Raw genomic sequence first — 18,735 nt, 5'->3', positions numbered from 1 at the left:
GGGACCCCACCCTTATTCAAGAGGCCAGGTCTGGGTCTGAGCAGGAAAGGATCCAACTTGAGGCCCAACGCCTTGTCCCCTCACCGGTGGCCTCCCAAACATGGACCTGGCCCACAGCCAGTAGCTGGGCTCTTGGCGCCCCCTGCAGGCCAAGAGCACCAGGTGGGACTAGGGCCATAGGGGACCTGGCCCAGGCAAGGGGAGCTCCCAGACAGGGCTGAGGAGCCAGTGTGTCCCCTCCCCCTCCAGATGCACCCTCCCCTTGCCCCTCCACCACCTTCCCACCCTTGTCTCCCCTCTGGGAGGCTCAGGCTCCTGCTAGTCTCTGCATCCCTGAGGCAGGACCTGGCAGAGAAGACGGGGGGGGGGGGGGGGGGGGCCTCCAGGAAGCAAGGAATGTAGGGAGAGGAAGGGAAGGTTGGATGTCTCAGCCCAAGACCACCCACCTTCTACTCACCCGTGTGCTGCCAGGGAAGTTGGGGGGATCCTCGCAGCTACAGCACACGTCCCGTGGGCCCGGCTAAGAGCCGGCAGCACCAACCACATCAAATCACCTTCATTTCTCACAGCAGCCCTCTGGGATAGGAACCATTATCTCCATTTCTAGATAAAGACAGCTAGACTCAAGCCCCACAACCAGGAGGTGGGGGGGCTGATGCAGCCGTGAGGCGGAAAGTGGGTCCCAGAATCAGATCCCCCTCGGGCATAGAAGGAAACATCCCCCGTGGTTGGCCAAGAGCTTCCCCTGAAGTGCCCTCCAGGGCCAGTCTGGCTTCACAGCTGCTCCTGGGAACGTGTCAAAAGCCCAGATGCCCACCCAGCCCCGCCTGGAGCGAGGCCCCGGCACCTGCACTTTCAACAAACCCCACAAACGTTTCGATGCTCAGCCGGCTTCGAGAACCATTCCTCTGGGCCAGCCCCCATGCCTGACACACAGAATCCACCTGCTGCTCACACACCTCCGGGGGAGGAGAACTCGGCGACCGGTAGGCAGCCCATCGTCTCCACCTTGACCAGCATCCTTAGGTTGAGCAAACCTGGCTCCCAGCAGCTCCTGCCTGCTGGGGCCAGTTCTAGTCCTCGAGCCACTTAAAACAGCATTGTATCCACTTCAAAGGCTTTGAAGTTGGGCAAAACCGGGTTCAAGTCCCTGCTCCACCTCTTATGAGCTGGATGACCTTGCACACAAGGCAAACTACGTAACGGGTCTGTGCCTCCGTTTCCTCCTCTATAAAACAGGGGTCCGTTGGCTTTGCTGGGAGGATAAATGCAACAATGTAAGCGAAGTGCTTAGCCTGGTCCTAAGCTGCATGAAAGCTAACTGTGCTTATTACCGTAGTCATAAAAATGTCCCATATTTTAAGAGGGCTTTCTGTGTACTTCTTTGCTCATCATTTATTCCTTTACTTCATTCGGCAAACAAATGGCAAGTTCCTGCCCTACTGCCTCAGACCCCCTGTCAGCCCATCTTTCACACACAGGACCCCCTTTTGCTCTGACCTCAGTTCCTTGACTTAGCCAGAACCAGTGGTAACTTCCCCACGTTACAGATGAGAAAACTGAGTCCCATGGAGTGGGCCTTCCCCCTTGATCCTTCTATGGACAAGAAATTTGTGCGGCTTCATCACCTCCAAGCATCTCCACCTCCATGCCTAGAAAGCTCCCCCAGACCAGGGTGGCTGGCCAAGCTCCTGGTGGGGGACTGGCTCACTATAGAGTCGGGGGCAGCAGGATACTCGCTCTCTGTTTCGAGCCCCTGTTGTGTGACCGAGACTAAGGGTAGAGCCAGGCTCTGAGTTTCCTCCTGGGAGACGGTGGGAAGGCCCCTTTCCCTCACTCTGCTCACCTGTATAATGGACCAGACTATCTGTCAGGGAGCATTCTGGAAGTCTGTGATACTCTGTACTCTGTTGCTCCTCCAAGGACCTGGAAGGCAGCCCCTGCCAGCCCCACCCTGGGAGGGGAGCAGATCATGTCCCACTGAACAGGTGGGAAGTGAGGGCAAGGAAAGGGAGAGGAGGCCTTCAGAGTTACCACTCAGCTCTCCTCCCAGCACTCAGCTCCCCCTTGTGCACCTACTATGTTCACTTGGCCCTGGCCAAGGATGCTAGAGGGGAGGGGGGGCAGGCTGAGGGGCAGTGCTTAGAACAGTCATGGGGTTATCCAGACCTGGGCTCCAAACTAGCAGATCTGCCTCCAAACTAGACAAGCCAGGTGACCCCGAGTCAGTCACTTCACCTATCTGAAACATACCTGGCACTTAGTAGGTGTTCAGGCAACGCACACCTCTGTCCCTTGGGAGGGACCACTTCTTCCGACAGGGCCTTTCCCTAGCTCTGCTCCCATCCTGGTGAGCATTCATGTGTCTTGCTTCCGGCTCTCTGGCCTCCTGGTCCCGATCACAGTGTCTGTCCTTAGGTGACACAGAGCCTCAACTTGCCATGGAGGAGGACAGGCAGGGGGAAGACCCACAGGGTTTGAAGGGGGTTGAAGCTCAGCTCTGGCACTTGCCATCTGTGTCACCCTCTTAGCCTTCATTTTGGAATCCATAAAATGGGCATAACAATTACCACCTCATAGATGGGAGGCAAGGGTGCAGCAGAATATAGTGACCGCCACCGTGCACGACACGTAGTGGGTGTCCAATGAACAGCAGCGCTCCCTCCTGTCCTCCCCTGAAGTAGACACTTTAGAGCCCCTTCTCCCCAAAGGCCGGGTCCCAGAGCTCCCTGACATAAGGTATCTAGCTTGTGATCCCACCATAATTCTATGAGATGGAACCAGCATTGTTGCCCCATCGTCAAGCCACAAAAACTCCAGGGGCTGAGGGACAAGCACGGCACACTCTGTTTTTAAGCCCTCCTCCCCTGCCACCATCCACACACTCATCATCTCGAGTCCCCCAGCTGCAGTTGATGCTGGTCTCCGTCTGGTGCCCCGGGATGTGGCTGGCAGTGAGGGTCTGGGCCTTGCAGCCAGAATGCGGGCTTCGTTCACTGGGGTCCTTGCCTGGGGGTGGGGAAAGAGACACGAGCGCAGCGGTTCTAGCGTCCCAGCTAGAGGGACGTGAAGGGGTCACAGCCCAGGGGCCAAGTCTGGCGTAACATCGGGGTACAGACGCTGGTGCAGGGGCCACCCTGGGCCAGGAGGGGTCCCGTGGGGGCTCCGTCAGCGTCCCTCTCAGTGCTTTGGCCTGCTTTGGCTGGGGCGGAAGCCTTCTTATGATGAGACGGCACATCCCCCTCTGGTCCCAAAAGCCAGGCAAGAGGGCCTGTCGCTGGATCCAGAGAGAGAAGGCACAGCCACGAGCCACCACCGGGATGAGTCAGCTCCCAGGGACCTGGGCTGGGCACAGCCTCGTCCCGGCAGCAGAGAGAGGGGGAGGGATCGCTGCACCACACTCCACCCCGCCGCCTTCTCCCCAGGTACCTGGCCAAGCTGTCCTCCGTGGGGAGCATCTCGGAGGAGGAGACGTGCGAGAAGCTCAAGGGCCTGATCCAGAGGCAGGTGCAGATGTGCAAGCGGAACCTTGAGGTGATGGACTCGGTGCGCCGAGGTGCTCAGCTCGCCATCGAGGAGTGCCAGTACCAGTTCCGGAACCGGCGCTGGAACTGCTCCACGCTCGACTCCCTGCCTGTCTTCGGCAAGGTGGTGACTCAAGGTGAGGGAGGGGCTCGCGGGAGGTGCGGGGCAGGGGGAGAGCACTGCCTTGGCAGGGGAGCCACGCGCTCATGAGTGGCCAGAGCCGTCTGTCACTTACCGGGCTAAACCAGCACGCTGCCGGACGGTCACGAGGACGCCGATGGAGGCGGGCAGAGGGGCCAGAACGGGCGTTGCGGGGGGAGGGCCAGCAGAAGGGTGCTGTTCTCTGTGCGGGGCAACACTCTACAGTCTGCAGTGTTTTGGTCCCCAGGCTGCTGTCGCCATTTTACAGAGGAAGTAACTGAGGCTCAGGCAGGGGAAAGGATGGATTGGCCCAGACCCCCAGCCCCATGCTGTTTTTACCCGAACACTGGGCCTCCTGAGGGAGCCCACCTCATTCGTCTGTATCCTTGATGAGCCATGTGGGGAGCCTCAGCACGTCCTGCTCTGAGACCAGGAAAGAGCAGACCCCGCTTCTGTCCTCCTGGCATCAGGGCAAGCCCAGGAGGGGCAGTAGCTTACACACCGATAGCACAAACTAGGGACCAGACACTGTTTTCAGTACATACTAACTCATCTGGCCATGGAGATAAGGTTCCATGTTGCAAATGAAGAAACTGAGGCACGTGGAGGTTAAGCAACTCACCCAACGTCACAGAGCTGGCAAGTGGCAGAGCCAGGGCTTGAGCCCATGCAATCCAGCTCCAGGGTCTTGCTCTCACCCACAGTGAGAGAATGCTGTGATGGGGGGAACACAGGAGGCTTGGGAGCACGAGGGCGGACTCCTCCCCTGGCCAGGGCCGGGTGCTCGGAGAAAGCTTTCCTGAGTTAGGCCCTCTGCAGAGATGAGAAATCTGAGAAGGCTTTAAGCCAGAGGAAGGTGGGCAGGGCAGAGAACGTTCCATGCAACTGGAAGGCTCCTTGAGAGGTCACTGGGTCAAGCCACTGCCCTCGAGGAAGTGCTCTAAACCAGCTGCCTCTTTTTCTACTTCCTGAGCTTGAAACTGACACTCCAGAGCTGCTACCAGTCGACAGGGCCCTTTGACTCGCTAGGCAGCAGGAGGGCATTGCCTGGGCCAACCTTTGTCTTGGCACCTGTGGTCCTGGACAGCGAGGGCTGCCGGGCTTGTGGCAAACCGTTTGGATGTTGTTGGAAACCAACTGTGATAGAAATTTGGAAGCAATTCTCCTGGGAGCTGGCAGAGGCCAAAAAGCACCGTCGTGCTTGGCATTGCTAAATATCGCTGCTCTGGAGAAGCAGCAGAGACCTAGTGAGTGGCCTGGTAGCAGAGAATATCCTTGGTCGATGGTGCACTGCCAAGGTTCTGGGACCTGCTGTCTGAGGAGCCCCGAATTCTAGGCTCGAACGGCAGACCCCAAGCACAGGAAGGTCCTTGCATGCAGTAGGTGTTTGGTGTTTTAGGTGCAGTGGTGGACAGATCAACAGAGTGTCAGGCTCTTTCACACCCCCGTGCTTTTGTACATGCTGTTTCCTCCACCCCAAATATTCACCCCTCTTTCTCCACCCGGCATTGTCCCAGCTCCTACAAACCGGTGGTTGCTTTTTCCTCTGAAGCTTTTTGCTTGTGCTGGGGGCTTTTTCGTGTCTTGTTCATTTGTTTTTGTAATGTTTAAATTATTTTGTAATGTTTTATTTATTTATTTTTAATTAATTTATTTTTTTAATTTCCATCCAAGTTAGTTAGCTTTTAGTGTAACAATGATTTCAGGACTGGATTGCTTAGTGCCCCTTACCCATTTAGCCCATCCCCCCTCCCACAACCCCTCCAGCAACCCTCAGTTTGTTCTCCATATTTATGAGTCTCTTCTGTTTGGTCCCCCTCCCTGTTTTTATATTATTTTTGTTTCCCTTCCCTTATGTTTATCTGTTTTGTCTCTTAAAGTCCTCATATGAGTGAAGTCATAGGATATTTGTCTTTCTCTGACTAATTTCACTTGGCATAATGCCCTCCAGTTCCATCCACGTAGTTGTAAATGGCAAAATTTCATTCTTTTTGACTGCCGAGTAATACTCCATTGTATGTATATCCCACATCTTCTTTATCCATTCATCCATCGATGGACATTTGGGCTCTTTCCATACTTTGGCTATCGTTGATAGCGCTGCTATAAACATGGGGGTGCATGTGCCCCTTCAAAACAGCATACCTGTATCCCTTGGATAAATGCCTAGTAGTGCAATTGCTGGGTCATAGAGTAGTTCCATTTTTAATTTTTTGAGGAACCTCCATACTGTTTTCCAGAGTGGCTGCGCCAATTTGCATTCCCACCAGCAGTGCAAAGGAAATCCTCTTTCTCCGCATCCTCGCCAACATCTGTTGTTGCCTGAGTTGTTTATGTTAGCCATTCTGACAGGTGTAAGAGCATAGCTCATGGTGGTTTTGATTTGTATTTCCTTGACGATGAATGATGTTGAGCATTTTTTCATGTGTTGGTTGGCCATCTGGATGTCTTCTTTGGAGAAGTGTCTATTCATGTCTTTTGCCCATTTCTTCACTGGATTATTTGTTTTTTGGGTGTTGAGCTTGATAAGTTCTTTATAGATTTTGGATACTAACCCCTTATCTGATATGTCATTTGCAAACATCTCCCATTCCTTCGTTTGCCTTTTAGCTTTGCTGATTGTTTCCTTCACTGTGCAGAAGCTTTTTATTTTGATGAGGTCCCAGTAGTTCATTTTTGCTTTTGTTTTCCTTGCCTCCGGAGACGTGGTGAGTAAGAAGTTGCTGCGGCCAAGGTCAAAGAGGTTTTTGCCTGCTTTCTCCTCGAGGATTTTGATGGCTTCCTGTCTTACATTGAGGTCTTTCATCCATTTTGAGTTTTTGTGTCTGGTGTAAAAAAGTGGTCCAGGTTCATTTTTCTGCATGTTGCTGTCCAGTTTTCCCAGCACCACTTGCTGAAGAGACTGTCTTTATTCCATTGGATATTATTTCCTACTTTGTCAAAGATTAGTTGGCCATACGTTTGTGGGTCCATTTCTGGGTTCTCTATTCTGTTCCATTGATCTGAGTGTCTGTTTTTGTGCCAATATTTTTGTAATTTTTTTTAAGTTTATTTATTTTTTGAGAGAAACAGAGAGAGCATGAGTGAGGGAGCAGCAAAGAGAGAGGGACAGAAAGAAGCCCAAGCAGGCTCAGTGCTGATAGAACAGACCCCAACACAGGGCTCGAACTCACCAACCTCATGACCTGATCCGGTATCGAAAGTCAGACGCTCAGCCAACTAAGCCACCCGGGCACCCCTGTATTTTTTTCGTTTTGATCTAATTTCAAACCTACAGGCAAGTTACAAAACATTGTTTTCATCTCCAGGTGATGGATTTATTCAGTCAGCTAGTTTTCTTTTCTTATTGAGGTATAACTGACATACAACATTATATTCATTTCAGGTGTACAACATAATGACTCCACATGTGTATATATTACGAAATGATCACCCCAGTAGGTCTGATTAGCACTCATCACCACACATAGGTCCACCTTCCTTTTCTTATGAGAATTTTTAAGATCCACTCTCTTAGCAACTTTCAAATATGCAACACAGTATTCTTAACCACAGTCACCATGCTGTACATTACATCCTCGTGCCTTACTTATTTTGTAACTGGAGGTTTGTACCTTTTGACCCCCTTCACCCATTTCACTTACTTCCCCACCCCCTACCCCACCTTTGGCAACCAACCAATCTGTTCCCTGTATGTACGAGCTTGGTTTTTCCTATGAGGAATTCCCATAATGCTCTTTACCTAGATTCAGCAACTGTTTACATTTTAACCCATCTGCCTTATCAATTTCTCTATCTCAAATCTCTCTCTCACTCTCCCTTAACACAGACATACAGACACACACATATGCACACGTCTAAACCATCTGTGTTCACACAGCTTTCATTACACCTTTACACATTACACATTACTACACTGTAGTACTACACATTACTAAACTGTAATGCCTGTTCCCTCACCCCACCCCACCACTTTCCTAAACCTTGAACTGTTCTGGGGCGAGGTGATGTCTCCTTTACCTGTTTCCTTTACCTGTCTCCTTTACCTCTTCCATGCCTGGAAGAGCCTGGCATGGAGGACACAGTCAATGGATGTCATCCAATGACAGAAAGCAAGTCGGGGCAAGGACACAAAAGGGCAAAGAAAGGGAGGCATGGGTTCGGTGCTGGCCTGAAGCCAGTGAAGAACCCCATGGAAAAGTGCCTTCCTCGCCTGTGTTTGCAGCAGGAACCAAGGGAGGGCTCATCCCTGGCTCAGCAAGTTTGGGGAAACACTGGGAATCCTACTGGGAATGCTGAAATCTGCTCCAGACTAAAGTCTGAGTGGCTTGGCTGAGCGTCCAACCCCCTCGAGGCAGAGTCAAGGCACCCACACACCAGGCAGACATCAGGGGCATCTGGAGGAGTCTGATCTCTTCCTATTCATCCATATCCTCACTCTTATATTTCTCATGTTCTTCCCTGGTAAGAGTCCTCTTGGAAAAGTCTTAATTTGTCTCCACTGCACAAGAGGAGGCACCTGCAGGGGAAGCATGGGCAGGCGTGACCTTGGAGGAGTGGCATCACTCCGAGTGGCACCTGTCAGTGAGACCAGCATGTGTGCTTACCTTATAGGGCCCCTCACGAAGGTCCCGTGACACAGGGGGTGGCAGCCCTGAGTGTCCACCCCTCGTCAAGAAAAGCCATCCTCATCACCAGCTGCTGTCACTGGGGACAGCTACAACAGCAGCAGCCAGTCTGGGCAGGCCTCTTTGGTGGCCACCAGCTTTTGGGGTGATGGCAAGGGTGAGCTTGATTTGGTGCCCACATTCATCAGCTGCCTGGCTGGGGTCATGGCCTCAGATATGGCGGAGGCCCAGGAGCCAAGCCATACTTGGAGAAGAAAAGGAAACCCTTTGCTGACGGCCGCCTGTGTGCCATCTTGCCTCAGATCGCCCTCTTGAATGTGTGGCGTGCCCCTACTCTACTGCCAAGAAGGGAGGTCCAGCAAGCAGAGGGTGGTGACACACCCCCAGCTCTGGGACCTGCCAACTCTTGGCCCTGAGATCTCAGGCAGGGTCTGTTCCCTCTCCTAGCCTCATAAAGTGGGGACAGTCTCAGGACCAACCTCCTGGGATTTCCATCAGGATTCAGAGATGATGCCTCTGAAGGGCTGGATGGCACTCGAGCCCCACAGGCAGACATTGCTGAGGTCTCGCAGCCTCCAACTCTACACCCCAGCACCCCACCACCTCCACCCTGCTCCTGGCCTACTGAGGTGAGATGGGTGGTAAAATAATGGTGAACAATGAGGACCGTGTAAGTGAGGGCCAAACTGTGTGCTCCGGGCTAAAAATCCACCAGAAACCTGGGGAAATTAGCATCCGGGATGGCCGGGAACGAGGGCAGGAGGCAGTTCTTGGCCGAGGAGGCATTACGGCCAGGTGTGGGATGGCCTCTGTACGTTTTAGTCACTGCTTTGTCCCAGAGTCTAGAGTCTAGAGTCTAGAGTCTACGCACATGGTAGGCCACTGATAAATATGTGCTGAATGGACAAAAAAGGTTTGAGGACAGGAGGGAAAGCCACAGAGTCTGGCCAGGGTTCAAGGTCGCCATGAACAGGATACACTGGAGTCTCAGAGCAGGCTGGCCCAAGCATGGCAGGGAGAGGTGGACAAAGCAATGCAAACTCCTCTTCTCCTCTTCCCTCCTTCTGTGGGCAATGCCGTGCCTCTGCCTGCCTCCCTGCATCTCATTCTGTGACCTTGACCAAGGGAGAGGGGACTCAATGAGCCTTGAGGCCCTCCAGCCTCTGGCTGCCATGGTTGCGAGGCGATGGGGTGCATTGGCCGAAGCAAAGTGAAGACTCAAACCCAGGCCCACCTTCCCAACCTCTGCGTGTCTAACATCATCCAGACACCTAACTGACTGTAACATCAGACTAGAGTTAAGAAGTAAACACTTTTCAGTCCTAGGCTGTGACTTACCAAAACCTGTCTTCTCACCTTGATCCTCCATACTGGCATTGTGCTGGGCCCAGGGAAGGTGAGAACATGCCTTCTTTCTGGGTGACCTCCAGGCCAGCCTTTAGGTGCCATCAGATTAAGTTATGGGGGGGGGGGTTCCCAGAGACATTCCGCCACTGGGAGTTCCTTAAGGACAAATCTACCTCGTTTTCCCTGGAGTGTAGCATAGGACCGGGCTTGCAGTGGATGATCAATAAATGTTTGGTGAGGGAGCAAGCAAGGGAGGAAGTGTCTCTGCCCTAAGGAAGCTTTTAGCCCGATGGCAAACACACAGTTGACTGCCTGGCCTTCAGGGTGTAAGCACCCTAATGATCCCTGCTCACAAATGAATAAAATGGCATTAATCACGACAATAATCACAAAATATGTCTCAAGTGCCCATTATGTGCCAGGGACTAGACTAAGCATGTTCTGTATTTTACCTCATTAGGTTCCCATAACCACCCGTTGAGGTCAGTGCTTTCATCAGCCCCCGTTCTATGGACAAGAAAATTGAAATCACACATCTAGGAAGTAGCAGGGCAAGGAACAGATCTTAGTCCTGCTGCCTGAGCATCCAGACTCTCCCAATATTCATCCCTGTCTCCAAGGGCTGCTCTGTGCACCACCCTGTGCTGGGTGCTAGGGGGCAAAGAAGAAGTATGGGGACAGCCTGGCCAGGCAAACAAGCAACACACTTAGATGATAAAACCACCTGCAGCCTGATTCTGATCCTGGGGGCAGGCAGGCCAGTGAGAGCACCAGGAGCCCTGGGAGGTCCAAGACAGAGGGCAGGAAATGTGGGAGAAGTGTGGGGTCTGGCCTGTCTGGGCAGCACTATCTCGCCCTTGTTAGAGTTGGGATAATGAGGCTCAGAGAGGACAGTCATGCCGCTAGTAAGAGTCTTAATTTACTCTTTCCTCTGTGCTACATCATCTCTTAAATCCAAAGAGGCTTCCTACAGGTGGTTTCAAGAAAAGGTGAGCTTTTGTAGCTAAGAGAACAAAGGAAACTGGGAGGGCAGGCTGGGGGCAGGGAAGGGGAGAGCACAGGGCAGTGTCTTTCTCAAAGACCAGGGCCTGTCCTGCCCCACTTCCCAGGACTCCCTCCCTGGGTCTGTTTTGGAAACACGTGAGTTATGCTCAAATGGCCCTCCCACCAGGACCCCAGCCTGGTGCCCAGGGGACCACTATGTCCATGGCTTCTTTTAAGCCCAACTCGGCATCCACGGCTTCTTCTCCAAACACTTCTTCCTACTTGAATGTCCTTCCTTCCCACATCGGGGCAGGGGGGGTGGGGGGCATCGCACGTGACATGCTCAGAAGGGTACGGGCTTTGACTCACCCAGGCTTCGGTTCTGGTTCCCGCTGAGCCGCTGACCGGCTGAGGGACCTGGACCCCAGGGCCTCACTCCTTCCTCCAGAACAGAGCTGGAGAGAGCTGGGTGCCCCATTTGTCGTGAGCCATAGACAGCACTTGGAAAGGCCCTGGCGCTTAGTAGGCCCTCAGAAAGGGGAGCTATTACTGGGTCCACAGGACCCCTCTGAATTCCCAACCCCAGGCAGCCCTGGCACCTTGAAAAGATGCCACTGAGGTGGGACCCAGCAGAGCCACTTCCGCTCCACACGCTGGAGCCCGGGGAGGAGGAAGAAAGGAGCTGGGTGTGGGGTGTGGCAAATGGCTTCATGGAAGGCCAAGCAGGTTGCAGGGCAGCTACTGGCACCGAGGGGTCTGCCTTACCACCAGCTCTGATGTCCCAGGAGGACAAAGCCAGATCTGTCTCCCTGCTGCAGCTGGAACAGGCAACCCTCCCCTCCCCACCCCCCCACCCCCCGACCAGGGGGCAGCTATCTTCTGTGACATGTGGGGATCTCCCTCTGCTAGGCTTGCAGGAACGCCACAGTCCCTTTCTGTCACGGCGGTCTCTGCCAGGTGCCCCGCTAGTGAGCAAGGCTCCAGCCTGGACACCCAGGCAGAGGAGAGGAGCAAGGAGGGGCCGCAGCCCTGGAGTCAAAGGGCTGGGACCCAGAGCCAGTTAGAAAAGGCTGCTGGAGCCACTGCTATGGGCCTTAGGGGCATGGTGGCTTGGCCACATTCTCCAGGCCTTCTGGGGCCTCCGGTGTGGAGCACGGGCCAACTGCTCACCATCTCCCAGTAAGGAGCCCACAAATGGGACTGAACTTGTCCTACAGAACTTAAGATTTAGGGCAGACCTAAGAAAGCCCATCCTGGCTTCACACACAGGAGGTAGGAAGCAATCCACTGCAGGTGTATTCCTGCAGGCTCTGGGCTCCACGAGGACAATGTCAAGGTTGAAAGCTCTGCAGCCAAACTTCCTGAGTTCACATTCTAGTTCTGCCACTTCCTGACTGGGTATTGTTGGTCAAGTTGCTTCACTACTCGGTGCCTCAGCTTCTTCGTCTATAAAAAGAGGATGAAAAGTCTCCTCTCCATAGGGTTGGGGTGAAGAGTATATAAATTATGTGAAGTGCTTAGTCAGTGCCCAGCACAGAGGGAGCTCTCTATAAGCTTTAGCTCTTATGATTTTCCCTCCACGATCTCTTCCTTCAGGCCCACTCCCAAGCTGAGAAAACCAGAGGGTCCTGTACCCAAGGCTGGGGCAAGGGGGATCTGGAGTCCCGGTAGATGGATGTTGGTTTGGGGAATGAGGCAGAGGTCTCCCTGAACAAACTGACAGGGAACCTTGCACACCAGGGCTACCACCACTCAGGGAAGGAGAGGAGCCCAGATATCCAGGGAGGACCAGGGGCTGCCGGAGAGTCCGGAGAAGCAGGAGTAAGGACCAAGCCCAGCCGAGCGCTGGGGCCACCTTACCAGTCCCATTGGCCCTATCTCCCGCTTTCCCTTCCCCCTTGGTCTTTGGGGCGAAGATCTGTGCTGGTTCAGGCCTGGAAATACCAGAAATACCAGAAACTAAAGTCGTCCCTCTTTGGGCGGCCACAGCACAAAACCAACCAACATGATCCTGTTATTAGCCTCGATTAACTTGGAGAGGATTCCACCTCAGGCCGTCGAGGTCCCGTGGCTCTGGCCAAGGCCTCCGATGCTGGCCCAGAATGGCCAAGCCAGGACAGAGGGTGGGCAGTGGAGAAGTGGGTGGTGGGCGGTACCCCCAGTTCAAGGGCGGAACACAGAACAGGTTGTCCGGAGCCACCGGGGCCTGAGCCGCCCCCCACCCCAGCGCTCGGCTTCTGCTGCCTGTCCACAGACGTGGGCACAGAGGAGGTGATTGTTTCCATCTGACCACGGCAACTGCTCCCGGGGGCAGCCAAGAGCACAGGCCTGGGTGTCACGGTGGTAATTGCCAACCACGGGGCCAAAACCCACCCCCTCCACTCCTGCGGACACAGACACTCCAGCAAGAGACAGAGGGACAGTCACGGGCACACAGAGGCCCTCACAGAACCCAGAAGAGGAGCAGGGCCTGTCTGGTCACACACCCAGCGAGCCACGTGCACGTGCACTACACGCACCACCAGCACCACCCACAGGCCCAGAAAGAGGCTCCGCAGCAGCTACACCCTGAGGCACAGTTCCTAGGAGGATAAAAACACCCATTCAGGCAGGGGGCGAGGACAAGGCACCAAGACAGGACTGCTAAGAAGTCAGGGGGCAGAAGGGGAAGAACAGGCAGCAGAGGCAGACGGACCTGTGTTTGAGTCCTGGTTCTGTCACCTCCTTGCTGGGTGACTGGGAACAAATCGCTTCCTCTCCCCAAAGCCGCACTTTACCATCTGTGAAATGGGCACAAATATGGCTCCCCAGTAGCAGGGGGCATCCTCTCCTCAGCACTGGTCCTGGTAAACAGTAGGGACTGTCACTATTACGATTTACTGTCACAGGGGTGGAAGGAAGCAAAACGGCCTCAGCAGAAAGGGCTGGGGCGGGTTGATAGTGCAGGGGGACCCCCTCGGGGCACGGGGGGCAGCTGGAGGGTAGGCACAAATAGAATGCAGGTTTTAAAAGATGCCAGACCTGGGCTGGTGGTCCGGCTCTGCTGTTTCAGGGCCCTGGCAGTCTCGGTAAGTCGGCTCCACTCTGTGCACCTGTCCTGTCTCCCCTGATGATGTTAACCACGCGCCCTGGAGAGGGGCTGTGACCACGGTGTCCTCAGTCCAGTCGGGGCACTGCGGCTGGACTGTCTGCCTGCTCAGCCATGTGTTGTGTGACCCGGGACGAGGTGGCTGATCCGTCCGTAGACTCCTTACCTCACGGGTGCTGTGCACACGAGCCGATCGGCACACGTGCAACGGCGAGCAGCACCTGGGACGCAGCAAGTGCAGTCGGTGGCTGGTCCGGGCAGAACACACACACACACACACACACACACACACACACACACACACGGCCGGGGTACCTCCTAGCCGTCAGGCAGGCCTGCCTCCCGGGTACCACTCCCCACGACAAAGGAAGGAGCCGGGCGGAGCCCCAGGACCCAGCCCTGCCCTCCCTCTGCCTCCCACAGGGACCCGGGAGGCGGCCTTCGTGTACGCCATCTCTTCAGCAGGTGTGGCCTTCGCGGTGACGCGGGCATGCAGCAGCGGGGAGTTGGAAAAGTGTGGCTGTGACCGGACGGTACATGGAGTCAGCCCGCAGGGTAAGTGTGGGAGGTGGGGTGGGGCGGGAGGGGAGGGGGAAGAGGGGCGGCCCTGCCCTCACTCACCACCGCCACTGTGCACCCCCTGCACAGGCTTCCAGTGGTCGGGATGCTCGGACAACATCGCCTATGGCGTGGCCTTCTCCCAGTCCTTCGTGGACGTGCGGGAGAGAAGCAAGGGGGCCTCATCCAGCCGCGCCCTCATGAACCTCCACAACAACGAGGCTGGCAGGAAGGTAGGGTGGCGCTTCTCCTGCCACTACCACCACCAGGGCGGGGGCGGGGGCGGGGGCGGGGGCGGGCTGGGCAGGGCGCCTGGAACACTCTCCCACCCTCGCGCCACTCGGGAACATTTGCGTAGGCTCCCACCAGCACTTGCGTGGGCCGGAGGGGTAGGGGCGGCGGGTGGGGGAGCAGACAGGTGAGCAGGTGTCACAGAAGCACGTACGACACACACACACCCCCTTAATAAGCAGCAGAGCCAGGATCTGAACCTCGTGTCGATGCACAGTTCGTGTGCGTTAACTAGGATACTGGCTGCCTGCTCCTGCTCCTGCTCCTGCTCCTGCTCGAGGTTCCCCTGCAGACTCAACGCACCTCTCCCGTCCTGCCCCCCATCGTGTCCCTCACCACGCAGTTCCAGAACGATGCCCTTCGGGAGGTTTCTCCTCTGTCACTGCAAGTGCCCCAAGGGCAGGGACAAGGTCTCCCACGTCCCCAACACAGCCCACCAGCCCACCCTGGCAGACGGCGGGTGGTGCTCACTCCGGAAGCAGGAAGCAGGACGCCCGTGCTCCCGTCCCCCGTCCCCGTCCCCGGCCCCGCCCCGGGTCCCAGGCCCCGCCCCAGCCTCCCCGCCGGCCGTCTCCTGATGGCCCCTCTCCCCTCCCCGCCCCCTGCAGGCTATCCTGACACACATGCGGGTGGAGTGCAAGTGCCACGGGGTGTCGGGCTCCTGTGAGGTAAAGACGTGCTGGCGAGCCGTGCCGCCCTTCCGCCAGGTGGGCCACGCACTCAAAGAGAAGTTCGACGGCGCCACCGAGGTGGAGCCACGCCGCGTGGGCTCCTCCAGGGCGCTGGTGCCGCGCAACGCACAGTTCAAGCCGCACACGGATGAGGACCTGGTGTATTTGGAGCCCAGCCCGGACTTCTGCGAGCAGGACGTGCGCAGCGGCGTGCTGGGCACGAGGGGCCGCACGTGCAACAAGACGTCCAAGGCCATCGACGGCTGCGAGCTGCTGTGCTGCGGCCGGGGCTTCCACACGGCCCAGGTGGAGCTGGCCGAGCGCTGCAGCTGCAAATTCCACTGGTGCTGCTTCGTCAAGTGCCGGCAGTGCCAGCGGCTGGTGGAGCTGCACACGTGCCGGTGACAGGCAGCGTCAGCCCCGCGCCAGCAACCAGCTCGCGGCCCGAGGGAGGCCGGTAATTTAAACAGCGCCCCCGCACCTACCCCAAGGGATACTGGCTGTACTTTTTGTTTTGGTTTGGTTTTTGGGTCCTCCTGTTATTTATTGCTGAAACCAGGCGGGCGGCCCCAAGGGCACCAGCCAGGGCCTCCTCGAAGCCTGGGCCTTTGTGGCCGCCACTGACCAAAGGGATCTCGCTCGTGCCTCTGGCTGTCCACATGTGGCCACTGCTGACCACTCGGTTGTTAACTGCATCTGTTTTTCTACTCACAGACTTCAGCTGGGTAACGAGGAGCGTTGGTCACATGCCTACTGACCCTGCCATGTAGGGAAGGAGGCGGCCCTATGGCAGGGGGAAATCAGTGCCATCTCGAGGGAAGCTGCACCCCTGCACGTACACACCGGCCCCTGGCAGCTTCAGCCTGGTCTCCCAGGCCCCTGGAAAGGGAACGGGCAGATACCAGCTCAAGGGCAAAGGGTTCGTTTGGCCCTCCACGGGCGGCCGGAGGTTCAGTCTCTGTGGGACCTTCCAGGCAGGAAGAGCAGGCGAGACAAGGGCAAGAGAAGGTGCTAGTCCCACCCTGGAGCCCAGCCCACCCAGCCTCCCCAGTCAAAGCCGCCACTCCCTGGTCACTCCCAGACAGGAGCACCAGCTGCCATCTTGGACCAGAGGTCCCAGCCAGGCCTTTGCAGCGACACCTCTAGACGTGTCTCCTCACAGTGCCACTCGTCTGTGAGACGAAGAATGGACATCACACATGCAGAGGAACCCGGCCAGTGGAAAAGCCCTGTCCCACCCATTATTTCACTCACTGAACTGAATTTACTGAGCAAATACCATGGTCTGAGCCCTGTACTGGGCCATCCCATAGGACGATCACAACAGTCCCGGGAGGCGCACAAGACAGAGATGCTTGTGCCCATTTTACAGCAGACGGGGCACTGCTCAGCCAGGTCCCAGAGCACGCTAATCAGAAGCACAGCCAGAAGAGCCCTCCAGACAAGGTTCCTCCTGGGCGCCCTACCCAAAGGCCCAGGAACTGGAGGTCTCCTTGGGGAGGAAGTGGGGCCAGGAAGTAGCAGAAGCCACAGACCACAGGCTAGACAAGCAGCCACATGGCTCCAGGGCGCAGAAGATGGACAGCTAGAAGGCTGGCGAAGTGAGGTGTCCGCAGCTGAGGCGACCCTGCCCCCAGGTACCCTGGGCACTGAAGAAGAGCCCCCCAGAGAAATCACCAGCAGCCTGGGCCTGGCCCTGCGCCCCAGCCAAACCAGCAGGAGCACAGCCCAAACTTCTGTGACCAGGACATGCACACAGCAAGACTCGGCCTGACCCCACTGCTGCTTCTCAGGTGGGCTCCCAACCACCATAGGAGCTCGCTGTCAGCTCAGTCTCCAAATTGCCCCCTTAATGGGGCCCCAGGCTCCTGGTTCGAGATCTCGAGCTCTGGGATCCCCAGCTGGAGATTCTCAGACCCCAAGCTCTTGGTTCCAGGGCTCCATGTCTGAATTCAAAGTCCCAGATTGAGAATATGGGTTCCGGCCTGTAGAAGCTCTCTTCCAGGCCTTGTGGTTTGTGCCTCCTGGTGCTGGCTTCCTCACGAAGAAAGGGTCAACACCCTTGGCCCCAAGCCAAACTCTCTGCTCAACGTCCATCCAAGAAGGCCAAAACCAAGTGAGATGCTGCAGCCACACTGGAATGAGGGGTAATCTTGGGGCCGGCAGGCTCTGATGTGGATGAAAGCTGAGCCCACTAAGTGTCCCCACAGCGGCCCAGCTGGACTCACTGCTCCTCTGGCAGGCTCTGTTCAGCTGTCTGCTCAGTGCCAGGGAAAATGCTATCCCTCACTGGCAGAGGCCAGACCCAGACAAAGAAAGCATGGGAGACCCCTCCCCCTCCAGAGACAGGGCAGAGCCACTCTCCCCCACCCCCAAATCCTGTCCTCAGAGCCAGAGGACTGGAAGGTCCAGGCTGGATGCTGGTATTATGGATACTGCCCCAGGAAAAAATGAGAGGGTCTGTGTCCGCTCACAGACCGCTTCACCTTTCCACCTGCCTGGGGGCTCAAAGCTGACCACCCTGGGGTTCTGAAGGGTATGGCCTCTGTAAAGCAGACTAGAATCTAGGAGCCTCTGCCCAGTCCTACCATCACCAGCACCCCAAAGGCCAAAGGGACCCACAGCTACATGAAAATGGAGCTTCCTTGGAAACACCCAGCTCCCAACTGTCCCAAATAAAGAGGAGGAACCGGCCCATGCCTTACGTAGCCCACCCACTCTGGAAGCTGGCCAGAGGTTCCAAGTCCTGCCCGAAACTCTCTCCATTAGTCTCCACAAGGCAAAGGTGATGTCCTCTGAGGCCAAGGGCTAGATAAGCCCCAGCTCTGGATGCTGCTACCCCTCTGCTGCCCATACCCCATCCTCTAATTTTTATACTAGGCCCCTTGCCATTGTGACACCCCCATGAAATAGTCTGATGCACGATAAAATGATTATTTCTTTATCTTGTAATTGTGAAAGTGACTTCTTTTGTAGAAAAGGGAGGAGAGAGACGTGGGGAAGGACACTGAAAAACACAGACAACTACTTAACGAATTCTAGATATGAGGACCCTCCTGGCCCTCTTTCCGTCTCAACTACTGGTTTGATGGCCACACAGAAAAAGAATCCCCCTTTAACACATGAGGCTATACCTGCATTTCATCGAGCCACAATCAGCTATTTAAGCCTTGGCCTGAGCCAAGGCCTCAGAACCCTTCTTGAGAGTTGATATAGAGGATAAACAAATACAATGACAGAGGAGGGTCTGGTGAAGTGGGTGCCAACTGAGAAGGTAAAGACCAAATCGAAAGGAACTTAGTTCGTGCCAGGGATCCAAGGCCTGTGGCTATGAGTCCACTCCAGAATTGGAGCCTGGTCAGGATGAGAACTCTGGATGGAAAACTGCATGTAACTCAAGCCAGAGCTGATGGGAAGACCCAAGGTGGCTTCTCAGGAACCTCAGCCTAGTGAAGTGCTTACCAAGGGAGACATGCCCTGTTGTCCCCCCAGTCCCCGCCCC

General features: G+C 55.8%; 1 protein-coding gene across 3 annotated transcripts in view; it reads left to right on the top strand.

Moving 5' to 3' along the window:
* WNT4 (Wnt family member 4) overlaps positions 1-18,185 on the top strand; it is a 28,980-nt gene extending 10,795 nt beyond the window's left edge. The window contains exons 1-5 of one of the 3 annotated variants that reach the window (XM_043574046.1): positions 489-986; positions 3,426-3,661; positions 14,137-14,268; positions 14,362-14,504; positions 15,171-18,185. In XM_043574046.1, coding sequence (XP_043429981.1) covers positions 3,514-3,661; positions 14,137-14,268; positions 14,362-14,504; positions 15,171-15,638 — 891 coding nt within the window. In that variant the 5' untranslated portion in view covers positions 489-986; positions 3,426-3,513 and the 3' untranslated portion in view covers positions 15,639-18,185. Of the gene's footprint in view, positions 1-488; positions 987-3,425; positions 3,662-14,136; positions 14,269-14,361; positions 14,505-15,170 lie in introns of those variants that run through there. The other 2 variants (XM_043574047.1, XM_043574045.1) reach the window with 2 other exon arrangements.
* Positions 18,186-18,735: the final 550 nt, after the last annotated feature.

Source organism: Prionailurus bengalensis, chromosome C1, assembly GCF_016509475.1.
Source record: "Prionailurus bengalensis isolate Pbe53 chromosome C1, Fcat_Pben_1.1_paternal_pri, whole genome shotgun sequence".
NCBI classification, from domain to species: domain Eukaryota; kingdom Metazoa; phylum Chordata; class Mammalia; order Carnivora; family Felidae; genus Prionailurus; species Prionailurus bengalensis.
Note: the sequence above shows the minus strand (reverse complement) of the source record. Positions and strands in the feature narration are given on the sequence as shown.